The following is a 20,139-nucleotide window of genomic DNA, read 5'->3' as shown; positions in this document are numbered from 1 at the left end:
TTGTCGTGATTCTAATGATCCCATTGTTGGACAAAAACTAAATATTCAGTTATATATTGAAATCACAAGTTCTATTTTCCTTACTTTATAATTCATTGTGGACTCACCCAATTTCAAAAATTATGCCCTCGAAAGAATCGATACGTCCCTCGGTTGGATTAATTTCGAAAGCACCATAAACTGGAAATTCCTTGCGATTGATAGTCTAAAGAAAGAAATTAATCTGTTCTCAATTAATTTATTATAAAATAGCTTAGAATCTCAAGAATACTTTTCGTAGCTGCTTCCATGAAATATAAAATTATGCTTAATTACCCAAATATTATTCTTCAATTACCCGAATTGGCTTCAATTCATTATTAACTTCGCCCAGCACGATGTAATTGCAGGCTTGAGATGAGATATTCCGTAGAATAAATGTATTATACTTGCGCGTTTTCTCTACTGTCGGTGGAAAATCTATAAGAGTGAAATCTCCTATTGTATTTGGATGATAAATGATTAAACGATGAGTGATGACATTCACTTTCAATGGGACTCGAATATTCGGAGTTGATTTGATCCTAAAATTGAAGTAAACAATATATATATATATATATATGTGGGTGTGTGTGTGTGTGTGTGTGTGTGTGAAAATAATCCTGGATTTAAAGAATCTTACCAAAATTCATTAAAAAATACACCTTCCTTTAGACTTTTTATTTCAATTTTCAAAGTTATCGTTTTATTAGGTCGGACTATACCTCGCAATGGTTTCACGCTTATATCAAGATCATTTTGGCCTATATCTATGGAAAATCTATGTGTGTGCGCGGGGGGTAAGTAATTAAATACATTTTAAGATTATTTCCTATTTCTCAAATGATAATAATTTTTTTGAAAATTTAAATAAGAATAATCACCTAGTACTTTTCCCACCTTCATTAAAGATAGTTATTACTTTAGGTTCAGAAATGTAGCCCACATCGATAGTACCAAAATCAATCGATGTTGGTTTAATGCCAATGCGTTCCGTTACAAGAGTACAAATTACACAGTAATTGAGGGTCTTTTCATTGATTTCAATTGGAATTATTGCACGCGTTAATGCAGGTCTTTTAAAGGAGAATATTACTGAACTTGATATACTTAATCCAGGACTTAACATCACTCCTGTTTTTGAAGTCTTTACTTGAAAAGCCTATAAAAATAATGTAAATAATTTAATCATTAAATTAAGCATCGTTCTTTATGTAATAATTATCTATAATCTATTGTTATCCACCAAAGAAGTTGGTTCCCGTATCCTTATAAATGCTGGCTTAATACCAACATTTTTTATAACAATGTTTTGACTGCAGGTAAGGCCTTCCCTAGCATCTTTAAATTCCATAAAATTTGGAGTAATCTGAATGTCATCATAATAGCTAATTGGTACTACCTCAACCATTGTAGGAATAGGTTTCATTTCTGTATTTTCTTGCATCAGGACAACCGTACATTGCATCTGTAATCAATATTAAATTTCAACTTATATTTTGGAGAGTATAAGTTATATGTAAAATATAAACAATTATATCATTAAATAAAATATTTTTATTTGATATCTAAACATTGCGTTAATAAATGTATAAGAAAAGATGATATAACAACTTGATTTCGTGTAACGTTCAAAATAGTATCATCGCGGTTTTCGGTATTATTTAACTTTCCAAGAGTTATAATATTTTTTGCCATATTGCTCCAAATCAATCGTATTTTATGAATAAAATAATAAAAATATTCAATTAATAAAACGAAATAAAATATCACATCCGATAATAATAACCGAAATATTCATATGGACTGTCAAGATTTTCTTTTTTTTACAGAAGCGAATAGATCGGAAAAACGTGAGCGTTGTAAATTGCCATGTATGTATATATATATATAATACGTATACTTCGAATGATTGATACAACATTAAATTTTACATAAAATAAAAATATCATTTGCGAATAAATCTAATTATTCTCTATTAAATGATAATATCATCTTTATTAGGTTGCCAATGAATATCAGGTGGCCCCATCAGCGGAATTTTTTCTATAATACTACGAATCCAATCACCATATAGAGATACCTAAAATATAATATATAAATATTATCAAAATATTAAATATTATGATCAAAAAGAGCTTTTTATACATACTTTCATGACATTATATTAATATAAATAAAATTACTTTTGTAAATATAGCATAATAGTTTGGATCGCAAATGCTAGTTCCCAATCGTCGAGGACTTATTGAAACGACACCATGAACTTCCCAAATCGCTGTATTTGGTCGACGCAACATGAAACCTCCACCGCTATCACCGTTACATACTCCTGTACCATTTGCCCAACCAGCACAAAACGAAGTATACGTTATATACTTTCTAAAATTCTTGCGCTGAGCTTCACGACACTTTTCGTTTGAAATAACTCTCATCGAAGTAATTCTTAAAGTAGAACTATATGTATCATTCTCAGTAATACCCATACCTATATAAAACTTTGATTCAATGATTACAGTAACTTTTCAAAAATATAGCTATATTTATTACCCAACAAACCTACCAGCCACAAAGCCATTCTCTCCATTTTTTTGAGCCTGCAGAAGAGTAAAATCAGACTGCAAATTTATACAAGCTGGCCTAACAAACTCGTTTATCTTTACTGGCATTTTCAAAATAAGAAGTGCAATGTCGGAAGCATAGTTTCCTTCATGATCTTGGTACGAATTTTGTATCTCAATTTTATCGATATCAAACACTTGAGCGTTCGCTTCTACGTTATCTAATGTGTTTGAAAGAATTCCAAAAGCAACGCGTATTGTTTCTGGAAGAGTTTTCCAGACGCAATGACCTGCAGTAAGTACTACACGTTCACCGATCAACGTACCACCACAAAAAAATTTCCATTGACCGTTTTCATGCGAAAAGAGCGTAGCTTGCCAAGGCATATATTCTTCGCTTTGTACTTTCCAACCATTTACAATTAATGTAACTGTAAAAAAATCAACTTCATCTTTGAGTCATGTCAATTTTTTTATAAAACAATTTACCAACCTGAAGATTTGCGTATTCCACAAACAGGAATACAGCTTAATGGTGCTTGACTCCATGTCCCATCGTGAAGACATATTATTCGCGTGGATCCAGCTTGACGCTCATAAAACATAGGACATTCAATAAAGGCGTTCGTTCCAATAGGCACAGAGTTTTCACAAGAAATCCAACCTTTACGTGGTCCCCATTTTGATTCGCATCTTTTTATAGCTCCATTGGTTTCCAAAATCGGTGGACAAGTTATACGCAACGTATCGTTATCTTTAAAACCATGAAGTCTATAATATGCAATAAAATATAGCAATAAAATAAGTGCTATATCATACGTACTATTAGAGCAAATTGGGATAGAAGGTAGCCATCGATTATTTTGACAATAAATACTATTGGAACCCTCTAACCATCCGTCAGGGTCACAGGTGTAATCTAAACGAGTAAGTTCAGGAACGACATCACCAGGTCGACATCGTAAACAACCTCTTGTCTTATAGTGAGTTCCTGTCTTCGGGCCAGGAAGTCGACAGGCACCCTCGGGCAAAACTGTACCGCAAAGTTCTTCATCCTCATCACTCCAATCGTAACAATCCGGTCGTAAATTGCAGATAAATTCGATAGGAATGCAAGCGCCGTAAAAACAGCGATAATGGTCATCTCGACATCTGAATATATTTTATTAATATAATGTTATTTTAAACTAAGCAAAAGTTTATTTTATAAATATTTAAATATAAACAGTTCCTCATACTCTCGTTGAATGCACATTTCACTGTTTTCATCGGAAGCATCTCTACAATGGCGAATACCGTCACAGATTTTGGTAATAGGTATGCATTGTCGCTCGTTCTCGCAAGCAAATTCATCTTGTCTGAAAGATAAAATAGAAAGTATAAAAGAAGTTAAGAAAGAAATGTAGAAATAATCAACCTGCACTCATATTGAGAACATTCAATTCCATTGCAATTGGTCGCTCCACATATCGATGGATCTTCGTCAGTGCCATCGAAGCAATCCTTTATACCGTCACAAAGAACTTCTTGATAGACACATCCTCCATATGAACATCGATAGGTATGATCAGGACAAGAATATTCTCGACAGAGTGAAACATCTTCGTCACTTTTGTCTGAACAATCGATATATCCTATTTTGGAAAGTATCTTATAAATTATTATGAAACTTTTGAAACGATTAATTAAATAATCCTTTATATATACCATTACAAACATCTGTGATGGGAATGCACTCTAACCGAGGCGTAGAGCATTGATATTCTCTGAGGGAGCATGTCTGATTAGATTGAAAATTGCAACGAGCTTCATCGCTTCCATCGATACAATCCTTGATGCCATCGCATCGTGATTTACGGATCACACAAGCTCCGTAAGCGCATCTGTACATATTTGAAGGGCAACTACGAAAGGATATATAGATAAAATAAAAATTTTGCTCAGTTCATAATATAATGTATGAAACTACAATTAACAAATCTTACAGTATATGCTGACACAATTTGCTTGTTTCATCAGAAGAATCTGGGCAATGAAATGAACCATCACATACATTGATCAAAGGTATTTGATTGCCATCGGTACAAATGAACATAGTTGTTGTTGATGAAATTTGTTCGCTAAGAGCGATATTTATGATTTTTCCTAGAAAGAAAATTTTTTATAAAGATCACGAATTAACAAAATAATTCTATGTTATTTTTTAAACGTACCCCAAAAAAGGATGGTAAGTACTAATGCTGCGGACATGGCTTTACCAATAGCTTATCGTATGTACGGAAATTCTATCTAGATGCATTTCGTTCTTTATATAATCTTTGCGCTAAAACATCGATTATATTCAAACAATAGCTCGGTGATAATATTCAGAATGGTGAAAAAAATACTCTTTCAATCTCTCTTAACTTTCAAGTGCTTTTAACAATATCTTTTGAATATTATCTGAACATATTCAATTATATCATTCTATTAAGCGTATCATTACATTTTCTTATATAATGTAGTATGGTTATTCTTCCTGGGAAGAGATGAAAGAGCACCTGCTTTTTTCCTGGCTTTAAAGACAATCATAAAAGCCATGAAATCGATAAGATTGCGACATTTGAACTTAAGGAAATTTAACGAGCTGACAGAAATGATTTACTTCGTTATGAATCTAAAAGATTAGTCATCAAAATGTTTCTTTTCGACGAAAATATTCGTCATCCGATAAGAAAGATTTATTCCTCGTAATCACCATGTGAATATCTCAAGATGTCAATTTTACTAGATCGAGCTAATGTAATCGAAAGATAGTTAAGCATTTTAAAATATCAATTGAATAGAGGAAACGAGATAGAAGTACAGTATCTTCGTTTACTTTACATATTTACATTTTTTTCCATGTGTAAAAGGTAAATGATCGACAAAGTTGTCTTGGGGCTGTATAACAAGCCGCAAAATTTTTTAATGTTATATGTTCAGGGCGTGAGTAACCGTTATCAGGACTTCGTTATCAAAGTTTGAAGAGCCAAGAAGAGGTGCGCCTAGTTACGTTGCCCACCGTGAAAACGATTCGATCTTCGCAGTTTACATTCAACTGTCGTCTTGTACTTCGAATATCCACGATGAAGGCTCAATTGCTGCTAATAGTTTTTGTTGCAAGTACTTATGCAATAGAAAAATGTAAGTATATCTATTCTAAAATAAAAATATAATAAAATTTTTCTACTCGATGTGTCTAATATATAAGAAGTATAAAATAACTAGTCTAGAGAAAAAAATTTGTAATATGTAATGATATAATATAAATATTTTAAGAATCTATGTGTCTTTATTGTAAGTACGTTTGCTAAAGAATTATTCTTACTTTTACACAATATAGAATATTATGAATTAAGATCAATTAAATTATTCGAATTATTGGGCGTCGATTATTTTAAATAGCAAGAGCAAATTATATAGAGAAACTTATAAATTTTATTCAAGATATTATAGTAATCAAAAGAGCAACATATTATAAACGTATTATATAAAGTAAATGGAACGTAATAAAAAAATTACAAATATAATATATACTTTGTAACTATTGATCACGAAGGTAAATTCGTCATATCTCATGTAAGATAAATAGATCAACAGAAATCGGAGCGAAGCTTATCTCAATGCCGTTGCGATAAAGTTCTACAAATCAATGACGGTATACATAGACGATCAAAATTCAATTTTGTACTTTTTTTATGTAAATCGCATATTTTACAGTCGTGCTATATTCATATCTATCGATACAGATGCAAAACTTTTTATAAAGATATTATGAAATCATGGGAAAAAAAAATTGTTAAATACAACATTGTTTTAATAATGTTTTAGGATTTCCAAATTTTATATTATCATTTTTTGTAATAGATAAATTTTGTGTGCCAAGCTCAAACGACAACTGTAAAAACATAGAAAAAGGCGATAGTCAAATTGAATGCATTCGCGTAAGTGACAATGCTGAATGTGCAATACGTTTAGCAGAAGGCAAAGCAGATTTCGGTTTATTCAGTGCAGATGCATTATTACTGACCTATCAATTCTATCCCAATGAAATCGTACCTATCTTCGGATTAAGGCATAGGGACAAACTTTTGCGTAAGTAATTCATCTTTAAAATCGAAAAAAAATTATATTAAATCTACTACGAATAACGTCATTTTATAATCTACTTTTTTTAGAGAAATATGAATTTCAATCTGTGGCTGTAGTATCTTCGGACATTTCCATTGCGATTAACAGTGGTTTTGAAAGTTTAAAAAACGCCGGTCTCTGCCATCCTGGGTTCAGTAAAGCACAGTGGTGGAACGATTACATTTTGAAATATTTTGAAAAAAATACGTACAAAGCTGATTGTCAAACAAATATAACTGCAATAGAAAATGAATTAAAAAATATTAAATCGTTCTATGGTAAAGCATGTAGACCAGGTGATTGGGCATCTGATGTTAATTTTAGCGCTGCTCTCAGTAAGTAAAATATATTCGATTGTTTTGTTCATATAAAATTATGCATTAATACGTAATTAAATCGTAAAGAGAAGAAATACCCTGAGCTTTGTGCCTTATGCGATAATACGGCTGCTTGCAAGTATACAAATGATGAGAAACATGGCCACATAGGTGCTTTGGATTGTTTAACATCGGGACGTGGAAAAGTAGCATACGTAGCACTCGAATACGTTCATCAATATTTCAAAGTAAATTAATGTACAATATTTTTGTAGATTCTTGCAGAAAAATATAGAGAAATTCGAATACTATTTAAAAACTATTACAAGTACAACATGATTAATCGTATGTGTTACAGGAAGATCAAAAATCTCAGTATCGATTTTTGTGTCCTGATGGATCCCTTCATAATTTAACTAGTAATAATCCTTGCTCGTGGATCAAACAACCATGGGGTGCAATTGTTGCTAGAAAGTATACGTGATAATTAATGCTGAAATTATCATAAACTCTAATTATTAGATGTAATATAAATGTCATGCTAATTAAATAATAATGTTTCAATTGTAGAAAAGTGGCAGATGAACTTACAAACCTCTTAACTCTTTGGTTATCGGGATCAGCAACATATGCTACTGAATCATGGTCAGAATCTTTAAAAAGATTTATAGAAGAAAATAACGGTGTCGTCACAAATATTACAAGACCTACGTCTTTAGTTAGTTATTTGGCAGAAGGAAGAAAGGAATTGATACTTTCAGACGTAAAAACTTGCGGCAACGTTATTCGTTGGTGTACTATAAGCATTCTCGAGAGAGCAAAATGTGAATGGATTGCGAAAGAAGCGATAGCTCTTGGTATCGAACCGAAAATTTCTTGCTGGCAAACCAATTCAACATTCGAATGTTTCCGTGACATTGCCGATAATAAAGCCGATATCATTACTATCGACTCAAATTATGGATACATAGCACGAAAGTAAGTTACTCGATAAACCCCGAAGTAATCCGTTATTAAAAGACAATAACGATGATAAATTAATAGTCTAATATATGAAATTCGTTTAATTTCATAGAATTTACAATTTAGCGTCCATCCTCTATGCTGAAACCGATAAACATATCATGAAGGATAACATGATCATGGCTGTTCTTCGGAAACCCGAAGATGGCAACTATCCGATAAAGAATTTTCAACAATTAAAGGGTCATACAGCTTGTTTCCCTGTATATGGTGGAATATCTTGGTTGAGTTTCATTAAAATTGCTCGAATAAATCGCATTATTTCGCCAGTCTCTTGCAATTACCCTAGTCTCCTCAATAATCTATTCTCTGGCGCTTGTATGCCTGGTATAAAAAACGATAATTACGAGAAGAGTATTACCCCAGCTATTACAACCAAGCTTTGTTCCGTTTGTCCGAAATCAAATGATATTCATTGTACGACAGATAATGACAACCCTTATTATGGTGATAAAGGAGCACTAACATGTTTAAACGAAGGAGCCGGTGATATAGCTTTTGTTGAAATCGGTAATATAAAAGGTAGGTAGAATGCATTCTTTGGCTAATTTAATCCTCATTAACTATTTAAATAATATTCATTTTCTTTTATATATTCAATTGATAAAGAAGAGAAAAACAATACCAACCAATATCACATTTTGTGTAAAAATGGCAGTTTGGCTGCAACAACAGGATTAAATTTGGATAAACCAGAGCTTTGTGCTTTATCTGTAACCATCAATAGCGAAGTAAATACTTTATACGTTTTTATTATAATGTCATTAATTCTTTATCTTTTAATTATAACTTTTAAAATAAGAGGAAACACTTTACATCGTGTAAATATTTCTTTCTTATAGGTGGTTGGTCGAAAAAAGTACACAGAGATCGATTCCTTGAATGCAATTATGTCCTTACTAAAACTTCAAGATTGGTTAGGATATCGCATTTATACGTTGAGAGTACTTCATATCTATGGAAAATTTAATGGCACCAATGATCTTCTGTTTAAAAGCTCTACTATTGGTTTGGAATCCACAACATCAAAAATCGAATCTGTATTAGCTTATAAAGAACTTTTTAATCATATCGATGAATGTTCATCAGCTGGATTATTAATGTTTTCAAATATTACTTTAATCGCATTAATAGTAATATCCATTTATTCTATGATATGAAGCTAATATTTAATTATAAATTATAAATACACATATGTTAAGTATGTGTAAAATTGAAACACATTGTATATTCTTTTGTAAGAATACAAAAGTAATAATAAATGACATTCGTCAATTTTTATTATTTCTAATACTGTGAAGTTGTATAATAATAAATTAATAATAACGATCTGTAACAAATCAATTTATCCATATTATACAATTAATGTATAAAATATCTCTTTAAAATTATACATAAATATAAAACATATTTTTTTAAACAAACCATATACATTCATTACAAATTATCATATTTAAATGTGTTATAATTCAGTAATTTACATATGTACAAATCTATTAAATAGTACATTATAATTTGAATTATATTTGTACTTAACTAATCTTTATATCTTTACCAACTGCTTCATTTATTGAAGAAAAACCATCTTTCTTAAGTATTTCATTTAATTCTCTTTTTATTTTTCCAACTATTGGTGGACCATTATATATATATGATGTATATAATTGAATCAAAGAAGCCCCAGCTTTAATTTTATGATATGCATCTTCCCCAGAGAAAACACCTCCTACTCCAATAATTGGAATTTTACCATAAGTCCGTTTATACATGTCTGAAATAATTTTTGTAGAAATGTCTGTAAGAGGTGCACCACTAAGTCCACCACTTTCTCTCTTGTTTTCATTCACTAGATTTACACGTGAAGTTGTTGTATTGCATAAAATCAAACCATCAATTTTTGTTTTTGTATGTAGAACAATATCTGCTATATCCTGTCGCTCAGTTTCAGATAAATCTGGTGCTAATTTTAAAAGTAATGGTTGTTTGCTACCTATGATTTGTCTTGTTTCATTTACTTTTGTCAGCAACATTTTTAAATTTTGTTTACTTTGTAAAGATCTAAGTCCCGGTGTATTAGGACTGGATACATTAATTACAAAATAATCTGCTACATCTGAAAATTTCTTAATACCATTTATGTAATCTTGCACTGCATCTTCAGAATTTTTATTTTTGCCTAAGTTAATACCAATGATACCAACAAAATCTTTATTTTCTTTAAGCTTTTTAATACGTTCCCATACTTTATCATGGCCATCGCTATTGAAACCATAACGATTAACAATTGCATTATCCTCTAATAATCTAAATACTCTAGGCTTAGGATTACCTGATTGTGGCATAGGTGTTATGGATCCTTTAATATATAATAAAATTAATGAAATTAAAATTATAATATTTAATATATACTATTAATTACATAATAAATACTATAATAACATTATAAATCATTTTCTTACCTATTTCTACAAAACTAAAACCTATTTTATGCAAGCCTTCAATAGCTTCTCCTTGTTTATCAAAACCTGCAGCCATACCAAGAGGATTTTTAAATACTAAATCCCAAATACTTGTTCGAAGTGAAATAGGATCATTTAATTTTTCTTTAGGGACAAATCCCCATTTTAAAGCTTTTATTGCCATAATATGAGCTACTTCAGGATCTATTTGTTGAACCAAAGGTATTGCTATCTCTTTATAAAATTTTTCATTTCCTTGATAAATGCATATTCCACCAAATAATGCTGCAGCTGAACTTGTAACAGTTATGAACGATTTGATTTTGGCCTTATTACTTAATCGTTGTGCCATATTTAATATTGCATATTTTTAACATAAAAAAATAAAATAAAAATATCTAATTCTTCAGCGTGCATTTACGATATAAATTTTTTTTGTGCCATAAACAAAATACTAAAGATAATTACAGTGATACCAGCTTTATAATATTTCAACTGTATCTTCGATAATATATTAACATCATTTCAAATTTTAATTACAAACGACTCATTTGTAATCAATTTTGATAAAGAAAATCATAATTAATCATTTTTAATAAGATAATTTTATCTATACCATTATAACGAATAATTTTTTATTTAAAAGTAAAATATATTCGTATGCATATTATTTAATAACACAATAAAATTGATATAGAAAATTTATTATTTTATCTTTCTCAATTTTAATCAAAAATTTACTTTACATTCACTTACATTACATTACAGTAGTTCATAAGATATTAGGCTAAGTTTAGATAATTATTTATTCTTTTTTAATATCAAAAAATTCATTTAAAAAGATAATGTGTCGACATTGGCGCACCTATGAATATAAGATATAACTAAAATTTTTATTTTTTCCTACAAATTTGGCGTCCCTGCTCGGATTGTCGGAAGGTTCTACATTCAACATTATTTACATTGTTTTAAAACGTTTTGCAGAAAACCGTTAATTGTGTGTTTTTTTCTTTATTAATACACATTTAGCAAATCTGGATGAAAGCAGGGAAAAAATGATTGCCGCCTCAGATCCGGTGGTACGTATTTCTCTTTTAAATTATATAATAAAATTAATATGATTTATAAATATATTTGATTAATTCTTATAATAATAAAACAGGAATAATGAAAGCATTTATAAAGAAACTTTATATTACTATGCTTTGTAATAGACATATCCGTATATATATATTATATATGTGTATTGAAAAATATATATTTTATATATGTCATTTTTAAGGAATATATTCCTGGTGGACGTCAAATTTATTCAAAACATCCTGGGTCAGTAATAAATCAACAGTCATTAAATAATCCATCTACGCCAGGAGAAAATATTCTATTGGAAAAACTCAGTCAAGTTAATATATCAGAAAAATCTTTTGTAAGTTGTCATTATTATATGTTATTTTGATCAACTTTCTAAATATATGCTAACTTAATAAAATGTATAGAAAGAATTCTGGTTAATACGTGACAATGATACGTGTGGAGAAGAAGAATTATATTGCTCTGGAAAAGTTGCAATTCATTCAAAGGGTGATCAATCCACTCGCGTACTTGAAACTTCATATACTTGTGAAACTGACATAAAACATGCATTATGGTGTACTTTTTGTACAAGTATACCAGATCATTTATCAAGAGGGAAAAATCATAATAATGAGGAGCAATTAGGTGAAACAATAGGATGTATTTGTTTACTAGATTCCTATACTCTTAGGGTTTTTACAGAAAATGGTGAAGACTATGTGTCTAGTTTACAATTTCAGGTAAAATTTATTTCCTTAAAATCCTGAGATTCTTTTTTTCAATATTATGATTAATAATTTATAAATTTAAACAATGTAGGTTTCTGCTGTTTGGCCAACAAAGTATGGTATTTTACTTGAAAAAGCACAAATTCCTAAGCAAAACATTTCTGAAACAAGGTATTTTATGACTTATGTATTATTAATGGTTATATAATTTTACAGTAGCAGAATTTTTCTTTTTACACTTTTTAGGTATACTTCATCAGAGACATGTAAATATCCATTGCAAGGTGATGCTAATTTACCTGTAGCATTTTCACTCATGCATCCTTTGGATGAAATATGTCCATTACTTATTAAGCATGGTAAAATTATCTGTACTATCATATCTTATAATGTAAATTTTAACTCATTGGCTTATTATATTTAAATATTTAAAGGAAAATTTATGAATTTAAATATAGATCCAAATGAACAGTTTTTGATAAAATATTTAATAAATTTATATATAAAATAAAATATAAAGAGATTATTGTGCCAATGGGTTAACAAAGGATATATAAAATAAATAATACTCTGAAAAACATTTATTGAAATACTCACAGGAAATGTATCATATATGTGTGAATCAAATCAGCAGATTGTCTTTACTAGTTCTGAACCATCATTGGCTGTAATATATGATGAAAAAACTGGATTACATTCTGTGTATAAAATACGAAAAGCTTTGATAGAAGAATGTCAGATGGTTTGTAGAAATAATGAAACAACACAAAGTTTATTCAATTTTTCAACAAGTGCATCACCATTAAATATTGGTAGTAATATGTCAGCTAATAAAAACTATTCTAATAAAAGTCATATAAATATGTTTGGTAAGCTATTTTTAATCTTTAATTATATTTAATTTTTATATATTTGACAAAAATAATATACAATTTAATTATTTAGGCATAGTTAATCCACATTTAAGTAATGTTGGAGGTGGATATGGCATACCAAATAGTCCTTTTGGATCTCGAGGTACTTCATACACTACAACAGGTTCATGTGGTCAATCTCCTTCGCAAGTGCAGCAACAACATTCACGTTCTCAAAGCCCAATGGCTACCATTTCACGTTGTCAATCTCCAACACATTCAGGATTCTCTCCCTTACTTGGAATACCTAATACAATTATAAATCATCATTCACGATTACATCAAATGGTTATGGGAACTACGCTAAATCACACACAAAATAGTCCTGCTGGTAATGGTAGTAGCATTCAGCTTCAAGATGCTATTACTCCAAGTAAACCTTTATATCCAGAAATATGTCTTGATCATCTATGGACAGAAAATGTAGGAGTTCCAAAGTGAGTAATAATTATTATAGTTACCTATTACATGTTCCTCTAGTCCCCATACCCTATTCCAGATTTTCCCTGTGTCTTCAATTTCTTTGGGTTTTCTGCAGAAAGTGAGTTATATTAAGATGTACAGTAATTAGTTACTATAATATTTTAATGCATGAAATTTTATTTTGAAGGGATATACTACCAGGACGAGCATCTAAAGTTCTTCTAACATCTGATTTCGTTGGTCAAAGTTATTTGGGATATTTAGTACCAACTAGATCACAATTCTTTTTAGTTCGATTGGAAAAAACTAATAAACAACAACACATTATTTTTGGAATGGTTACAAGTATAATAGCAAAAGATGCAGTTAGTTTGCCAGTTAGTTCCTTTGTATATTCTTTAATTATTGTTGTGTAAATGCTATGTGATAATATGTTTTAATTTTATTTCAGAGTTTACATATGATAGCAATCATTGATTCATCAAATAGTATAGTATTATACTCAGGCACAACATGTGTAGGGAAACTACATGTATCAAGCATTCTTCCAAATCTTACATGTAAATATTTTGTGTCAAATATTAATCACAAGCTCGGTTCTCCGTTTCCACGACGAAGTTCTTTAATTTCGCAAAATTGTGGAAATTCTCATGAAATCAGATTTGAAGAAGCTCTACATCTTTTGAGTCCAGTCGGTGGAACCTGTGCACAACCACCAATTTTATTAGAAAATTCTGTGCTAGATCTAAATCTTGTTGGTCTGAAAGATGCAGTGGGTAATAAAATTACTCTAGAATATGGTAATAAAAGTTATTTCCGAATTACGTTACCGACTTGTAGTACATCTCCATTAGGTTAGTAAATTTTTATTAAGTGTTAATAATAACAATAAGAACAATAATTAACAAAAAGATAATATATTAAATTTGTTTATAGTTACCAAATGTTTAAAAACATTGCGTAGTGTGTTACAAAAAGACCTTGCAATGCAATTATTAGTAAAGTGGTATGGAGCTCGGAACGCACCAGGTCCACAAGATTTTTCTCCAGTACAAGAATGGTATCTCTTTCTTGTTGTTTTGTTTACTTTATTGGGATATGACGTTGAAAAATTACAATTAATACAAAATAATGAAAAAGATCAATTTACTGAACGGAACAGTCCAATGGTTGTTCCAAAAAAACAAAAGACCAGTGATAATGGATCCAATGATGATTGGATGTATGTAATAAATTCTATTAAATCTAAAAATTCTCAAAGTTTTATTTCTGATATACTAGGATTGACAAAATTTTCTAATACACATGATACATTATCTTCAAAAAATGCTGAATTAAAGACTACAGGAAGAATAAATTGTCAAGCAATTTTATTTTCATATCTTCCTCTTATTCTATTCTCATTGCATTTATTATATGAAGAATTAAAATTAGATTGTGTAATGTCAGAAAGCTTACCATTACTTGCTCAGTTATTATATCAATTAAGCACAGACTTAAAGTTTGATACTTATGCTCATCATTATTTTCTTGATTTTCCAATGCTACATTATTTAAAGAAAACAGTATCTCAAATAAGCGATACAGATCTACAGAAAATAACTACACCAAATTATATCAACTTAAAGCCACCAGATATATTCAAAACGTTAAATAACTTATTAATTGGTGCAAATGTAGTACCATTTCCGTATCTATATCATGTAAACCCTCGAGCAAGAAACATAGTATATTTAACTACACTAGTAGCAAATGAAAACAAAACTGATAAACTAGAAATGGATAAATTTGTAAAATTGATAATACCGGCTGGAAGTCGTGTAGATTTCCAAGAAAGCAGAAATAAATTTGATAGAGATATGCCAAAAAAATTACAACAACCAACAATAGAAAATATTGTGTTATTATATCATGAAATGGGTATGTTGCTATCCATACACTTTATTTACATATCTATTACCTATATTGAATAATGTATTTAATAAAATATTATCTTAGGAATGAAAAAAGAAGATTTAGAAACTTTACCACCAGGAGTATCTTTAATATTAAAGGATGTTATGCACAGATGTAGAGAACGTCCACCATCTAATTGGCCGGCGAATGTATATGAATTAGTAGATCGTCAAGATTTGGCTGCATTAGGTACACATTTAAATTCATTACATATGAACGATCCTAATGATAATGATGGAAAGAACTATCTAACTAAAGATCTGGATCAAGATGACGGAATGGAATTTGATGATAATGTAATAAATAAACAAATATATATATATTTATTTATTTTTAGTATATCATTTGTTATATATCATTTATTTTTAATAAATTCATATTTATAGATATTAAATTTATTTAATATCTATAAATAGATATTTAAGAAATTCATGTTTATAGATATTAAAACTCAGATTTAATAAGGACCATAGAGTGGCTGAAGTACGGCGATTACTTAACTCATCAAAACCTGTAAGAATAGCAATAATACAACGGCCTGATGTGAGTGATCACGAATTTATAGAAGAACAAGAAAGACATTTGCATGCTCTATGTACAAGAACAATGGCTCTTCCTGTTGCTAGAGGCATGTTTACACTTAGGACTTCAACTCCTATAATTACTGAGCAATTACCAATTCCTCGGCTTTGTTTAACAGGTATAAAGTAGAATTATTGTTTGAAGAAAATATTATATTTGCAAATATATATAGTATAAATATATTTTCTTATAAATAGGTAAAGCACCTCCTCGTGGAACAACAGTAGAATTAGCCCACATAGATGTGCCACCAAACATGAATTTGTGGCCTTTATTTCATAATGGAGTAGCTGCTGGTCTTCGCATTCATCCAAATGCTTCAAACATTGATTCAACTTGGATTGTATACAATAAACAACAGCAAGGCGAATTTGGCATTGAACATTCAGGATTTTTAATGGCACTTGGTTTGAATGGTCATTTAAAGAATCTAGCACCGTTTAGTATGTACGAATATCTTGTTGAATGTCACGAAGCAACTAGTGTTGGTCTTTTGCTTGGCTTATCTGCGACACATCGAGCTACAATGGATGTGTCAATGACAAAATTATTGTCATTACATGTTGAAACCTTATTGCCACCAACAAGCATAGAGTTAAATGTTCCACAAAATGTTCAAGTAGCTGCATTAATGGGAGTTGGTTTGGTATATCAAGGAACTGCTCACAGACATATATCACACGCTTTATTATCAGAAATTGGTAATTATATAAATACCTTTAATAAGTAAATCATATGAATAAAATGTAATTATATTAATCATTTTATTTTAATTAGGAAGACCACCTGGTCCAGAAATGAAAAATTGCGTTGATCGAGAATCGTATTCTTTAACGGCAGGTTTAGCATTAGGATTAGTTGTACTTGGGTGTGGTGGTGCTACTGATCTTGCTAGTATACCTGATACTTTACATTATTACATGGTTGGTGGACATGTACGGCCTTTTACTGGAGCACAAAAGGATAAGTACAAATCACCAAGGTATAGACATGGCTCAAATTTTTATTAATATGAAATTTTATAATAAGAAATAATAATAATTAATAATTCATAATTTTATTATGAATAGAGCGAAATTTTAGTCTTTAACTAAAAATTCTTTAACTAAAAATTATCATTTATGACGTTTATAGTTATCAAATACGTGAAGGAGATTCTATCAATATTGATGTAACAAGTCCTGGTGCAACATTAGCTTTAGGCCTTATGTACTTCAATACAGGAAATCGAGCTGTAGCTGAATGGATGCAAGCACCAGATACACAGTACTTACTTGATTTTGTGAGACCAGATTTTCTGCTATTAAGAATATTGGCTAAATCATTAATTTTATGGAATGAAATTCAACCAACTAAATCATGGGTTTCTAATCATGTGCCCAATATCGTTTATAAATATAGATTACAAAAGCCCACACCAGGAATTACCCAAAATGTGGATCTAGAAACTATGAAGTTAGTTATTATGTAAATTACAAAATAAATTAATAATATATATAACTATAATGTATTATTAAACTTATTTCTAATTTTTTTTCAGTCAAGCATACTGTAATATTATAGCAGGAGCTTGTATGGCTTTAGGACTGAAATATGCTGGAACTGCAAACAAAAATGCATTTAGAACTTTATTTAATTATGCTCAAATGTTTACAGCATTATCTCATAAAACAATTGCGGAGTTAGCAGGAAAATCTACTATAGAAACATGTTTAAATGTGATTTTACTTTCCACTGCTGTTGTCATGGCAGGAACAGGTGATTTAGAGGTAAATTTAAAGTTGCACATATATTTATAATTTTAAAAATATAATTATAATTTATAAATTATTATTACATTTTTATAATATTACAGATTATGAGAATATGTAGACACGTGAGAACAAGAGTAGGACCTACTAGTAGCGTTGTTACATATGGTTCTCATCTAGCAACACATATGGCTCTTGGTCTTCTTTTCCTTGGTGGTGGTAGATATACTCTTTCAAACAATCCTAGTGCTATAGCTGCTCTTGTGATTTCTCTTTTTCCAAAATTTCCAACACATAGCAATGATAACAGGTTAATAATATCACTTATTAATATATATAAAATATATATATTCGTATCATAGATAAACTTACGTATTTTTTTATGACAGATATCATCTACAAGCTTTGCGACATTTATACGTTCTAGCTGTTGAACCACGTGTAATTTTACCAAGAGATATAGACAGTGGACAATACTGTTATGCTACAGTACAGTTGACATTTGTTGATGACAATGAAACTCAGGGACAAGAAATGGTTCTTCAAGCTCCATGTTTGCTACCACAATTAAGCAGTTTACAAAAAATAGAATTAAAAGACACCCGGTACTGGGAAATCATATTTGAAAAAAATTACAATTGGCAACAATTTGAAGATATGTTGAAGAGAAGTGATTCTTTAAGCGTTAAACAAAGGGCTGGATGTTTATCATATATAGAAGATCCCCATGTAAATATATTTAAAATAAACTAACGATATTAACTGATAACAATATATGTTATTTTTAATTTTGATAATTATAAATTACAGGGTTTCAGAAGTTTAATAGCACAAACTTTAACAACAGAAAAAACTTTTGCATGGACTATACGCCCAGAATATATAACATCATTTACAAACGATAAAACAGTATTAAATATAGTAAAGTATTTTATGCAAGTATTTAAAAAAGAAAAAAGAAATTACGAAGGAAATATGAAAGTCATTTTACATGGAAATACAAGTAAAACAAAACACGATTATTTCTCTAAAAATTTAAATAATATAACTTCAACAATAAGCAGTAATTGGAATGAACAATCAGAACATTCCCAAGAAATGGAAATTACAGAAATGTCATCTGCATTAAAAAATATTAATTATGTTCCTGAAACAGAAGAAACTTGCTATGGAATAACAGAGTTTGAACAAAATTTTTTACAAACATTTGCAGTAATTGTTTACGAATGTGTTATTAAAGATAAAGTTGGACTTTTACCATCATGGGTAAGCATGGTTAAAAATATGGAAATTTTAGAAAAACAACCGAACAGTTTTTCAATATGGCAAATAAAGCTTTTATCTTCACAAATGTTACACAAATTGTCTTTGAAAGAATCAAATCCACTTCTTAGTGCAGAGACTATACTTGCAATTAAACAAAAAGTATCGCTTACTTTAGATGGATGGGAAAATGGTAATATTTTTAATCTTTATGAATTTACTTTTATTATGATATATTTTTATAAAACTGTAAATTATTATACTTCGTATATAATTGCAGAATTAATACCTGTAATAAAACATTATTTAACAACTGGAATCATTGAATGTGATTTAAAAACATTATCAAAAATGAGTACATATTTCATTTTTTATGATGTACCTTATTATACAGATAATAAAATATTCTGTAAGTACATAATCCTTTATTTATATATTATAAATACATTATAAATAATTTATTTCTTATATATCTCTTTACTATATATATTAACATGATTGAATTAATTTCTTTCAGTGAGACCATTTCAACAAGAAGAAATGTCTACAATATCAAGCATCACATTGTACAAGCTGTATAAAATCTTTAAAACCAATTAATCTTAGTTATATTAAAAAGATCAGTCAATAATTATTATAATGTATTACTTATATCAAAATATAAGTAATATTTTGATATATATCGTCTGTATATTAAGTGTGTGTGGGTGTGGGTGCATAATGAGTGCGACCGCGCGTGTGCGTATGTATGTGTACATTAAAGTAAAAATAAGAAAGACAAAGTAAATCTGTATTTATAGAAGTTTATCATTATTATAATAAAAATTTCATTCTTTGTTTACTTTTATGTTTTTTATTTTCGATTCTATCATAATTAAATAAAGATGTATATTACTATAAGCGTTCTCAACACACATA

General features: G+C 29.5%; 5 protein-coding genes across 8 annotated transcripts; 2 read left to right on the top strand and 3 right to left on the bottom strand.

Moving 5' to 3' along the window:
- Positions 1 to 19: 19 nt before the first annotated feature.
- LOC146873007 (uncharacterized) lies at positions 20 to 1,716 on the bottom strand. The gene is made up of 6 exons (XM_085657139.1): positions 1,630 to 1,716; positions 1,265 to 1,486; positions 903 to 1,180; positions 662 to 799; positions 316 to 563; positions 20 to 205 (listed from the first exon to the last, which is right to left on the bottom strand). Exons 1-5 carry the CDS (start codon positions 1,714 to 1,716, stop codon positions 323 to 325), a joined length of 966 nt encoding a protein of 321 aa, XP_085513265.1. The 3' UTR covers positions 20 to 205; positions 316 to 322.
- Positions 1,717 to 1,989: 273 nt separating this feature from the next.
- On the bottom strand, positions 1,990 to 4,955 carry LOC118441711 (modular serine protease-like). Of its 2 annotated transcripts, none has more exons than XM_035866455.2 (10): positions 4,793 to 4,955; positions 4,565 to 4,724; positions 4,287 to 4,483; positions 3,997 to 4,213; positions 3,818 to 3,937; positions 3,403 to 3,731; positions 3,073 to 3,333; positions 2,582 to 3,010; positions 2,205 to 2,506; positions 1,990 to 2,101 (listed from the first exon to the last, which is right to left on the bottom strand). In XM_035866455.2, the coding sequence occupies exons 1-10, from the start codon at positions 4,827 to 4,829 to the stop codon at positions 1,997 to 1,999; spliced, it is 2,157 nt and encodes a 718-aa protein (XP_035722348.1). In that variant the 5' UTR covers positions 4,830 to 4,955; the 3' UTR covers positions 1,990 to 1,996. The 2 variants fall into 2 exon arrangements, with proteins under 2 accessions (XP_035722348.1, XP_035722349.1); XM_035866456.2 differs by having other exon boundaries at positions 3,997 to 4,195.
- A 607-nt stretch (positions 4,956 to 5,562) lies between these two features.
- On the top strand, positions 5,563 to 9,350 carry LOC118441710 (transferrin-like). The gene is made up of 9 exons (XM_035866453.2): positions 5,563 to 5,744; positions 6,468 to 6,695; positions 6,779 to 7,066; positions 7,136 to 7,296; positions 7,407 to 7,522; positions 7,619 to 8,026; positions 8,124 to 8,593; positions 8,681 to 8,802; positions 8,914 to 9,350. The coding sequence occupies exons 1-9, from the start codon at positions 5,687 to 5,689 to the stop codon at positions 9,229 to 9,231; spliced, it is 2,169 nt and encodes a 722-aa protein (XP_035722346.1). The 5' UTR covers positions 5,563 to 5,686; the 3' UTR covers positions 9,232 to 9,350.
- A 159-nt stretch (positions 9,351 to 9,509) lies between these two features.
- Dhod (dihydroorotate dehydrogenase 2) lies at positions 9,510 to 11,002 on the bottom strand. The gene is made up of 2 exons (XM_035866649.2): positions 10,531 to 11,002; positions 9,510 to 10,427 (listed from the first exon to the last, which is right to left on the bottom strand). Exons 1-2 carry the CDS (start codon positions 10,880 to 10,882, stop codon positions 9,604 to 9,606), a joined length of 1,176 nt encoding a protein of 391 aa, XP_035722542.1. The 5' UTR covers positions 10,883 to 11,002; the 3' UTR covers positions 9,510 to 9,603.
- Positions 11,003 to 11,367: 365 nt separating this feature from the next.
- Positions 11,368 to 20,101, top strand: shtd (anaphase promoting complex subunit 1). 3 transcript variants are annotated; one of them, XM_035866967.2, is made up of 22 exons: positions 11,368 to 11,469; positions 11,560 to 11,609; positions 11,813 to 11,956; positions 12,027 to 12,344; positions 12,424 to 12,503; positions 12,579 to 12,691; positions 12,932 to 13,201; positions 13,278 to 13,683; positions 13,857 to 14,046; positions 14,121 to 14,523; positions 14,606 to 15,589; positions 15,668 to 15,921; positions 16,067 to 16,325; positions 16,405 to 16,908; positions 16,985 to 17,189; positions 17,342 to 17,662; positions 17,748 to 17,976; positions 18,063 to 18,268; positions 18,348 to 18,687; positions 18,769 to 19,414; positions 19,502 to 19,630; positions 19,739 to 20,101. In XM_035866967.2, the coding sequence occupies exons 2-22, from the start codon at positions 11,586 to 11,588 to the stop codon at positions 19,819 to 19,821; spliced, it is 6,108 nt and encodes a 2,035-aa protein (XP_035722860.1). In that variant the 5' UTR covers positions 11,368 to 11,469; positions 11,560 to 11,585; the 3' UTR covers positions 19,822 to 20,101. The 3 variants fall into 3 exon arrangements, with proteins under 3 accessions (XP_035722860.1, XP_035722861.1, XP_085513320.1); XM_035866968.2 differs by lacking the exons at positions 11,368 to 11,469; positions 11,560 to 11,609; positions 11,813 to 11,956 and having other exon boundaries at positions 12,168 to 12,344; positions 12,593 to 12,691; positions 19,739 to 20,100; XM_085657194.1 differs by lacking the exons at positions 11,368 to 11,469; positions 11,560 to 11,609; positions 11,813 to 11,956; positions 12,027 to 12,344 and having other exon boundaries at positions 12,967 to 13,201; positions 19,739 to 20,099.
- Positions 20,102 to 20,139: the final 38 nt, after the last annotated feature.

The sequence above is a fragment of the Vespa mandarinia genome, chromosome 5, assembly GCF_050613455.1.
Source record: "Vespa mandarinia isolate Hongniang chromosome 5, ASM5061345v1, whole genome shotgun sequence".
In the NCBI taxonomy this organism is placed as follows: domain Eukaryota; kingdom Metazoa; phylum Arthropoda; class Insecta; order Hymenoptera; family Vespidae; genus Vespa; species Vespa mandarinia.
This window is presented reverse-complemented; position numbering and strand designations above follow the sequence as displayed.

Coding starts and splice junctions, on each gene's coding strand:
- LOC146873007 (XM_085657139.1), bottom strand. CDS start 1,716: ATGGCAAAAAATATTATAACTCTTGGAAAGTTAAATAATACCGAAAAC. Junction 1,487..1,629: donor ACGTTACACGAAATCAAGTT/GTTATATCATCT, acceptor TATTGATTACAG/ATGCAATGTACGGTTGTCCT. Junction 800..902: donor GAAGGTGGGAAAAGTACTAG/GTGATTATTCTT, acceptor GCACACACATAG/ATTTTCCATAGATATAGGCC.
- LOC118441711 (XM_035866455.2), bottom strand. CDS start 4,829: ATGTCCGCAGCATTAGTACTTACCATCCTTTTTTGGG. Junction 4,214..4,286: donor CATCACAGATGTTTGTAATG/GTATATATAAAG, acceptor TTTCCAAAATAG/GATATATCGATTGTTCAGAC. Junction 3,334..3,402: donor TATCCCAATTTGCTCTAATA/GTACGTATGATA, acceptor ATGGTTTTAAAG/ATAACGATACGTTGCGTATA.
- LOC118441710 (XM_035866453.2), top strand. CDS start 5,687: ATGAAGGCTCAATTGCTGCTAATAGTTTTTGTTGCAAGTACTTATGCA. Junction 7,067..7,135: donor TAATTTTAGCGCTGCTCTCA/GTAAGTAAAATA, acceptor TAAATCGTAAAG/AGAAGAAATACCCTGAGCTT. Junction 7,297..7,406: donor ACGTTCATCAATATTTCAAA/GTAAATTAATGT, acceptor TATGTGTTACAG/GAAGATCAAAAATCTCAGTA.
- Dhod (XM_035866649.2), bottom strand. CDS start 10,882: ATGGCACAACGATTAAGTAATAAGGCCAAAATCAAATCGTTCATAACT. Junction 10,428..10,530: donor TTTTAGTTTTGTAGAAATAG/GTAAGAAAATGA, acceptor TATATATTAAAG/GATCCATAACACCTATGCCA.
- shtd (XM_035866967.2), top strand. CDS start 11,586: ATGATTGCCGCCTCAGATCCGGTG. Junction 12,692..12,931: donor TCCATTACTTATTAAGCATG/GTAAAATTATCT, acceptor AAATACTCACAG/GAAATGTATCATATATGTGT. Junction 17,663..17,747: donor GTGGATCTAGAAACTATGAA/GTTAGTTATTAT, acceptor ATTTTTTTTCAG/TCAAGCATACTGTAATATTA.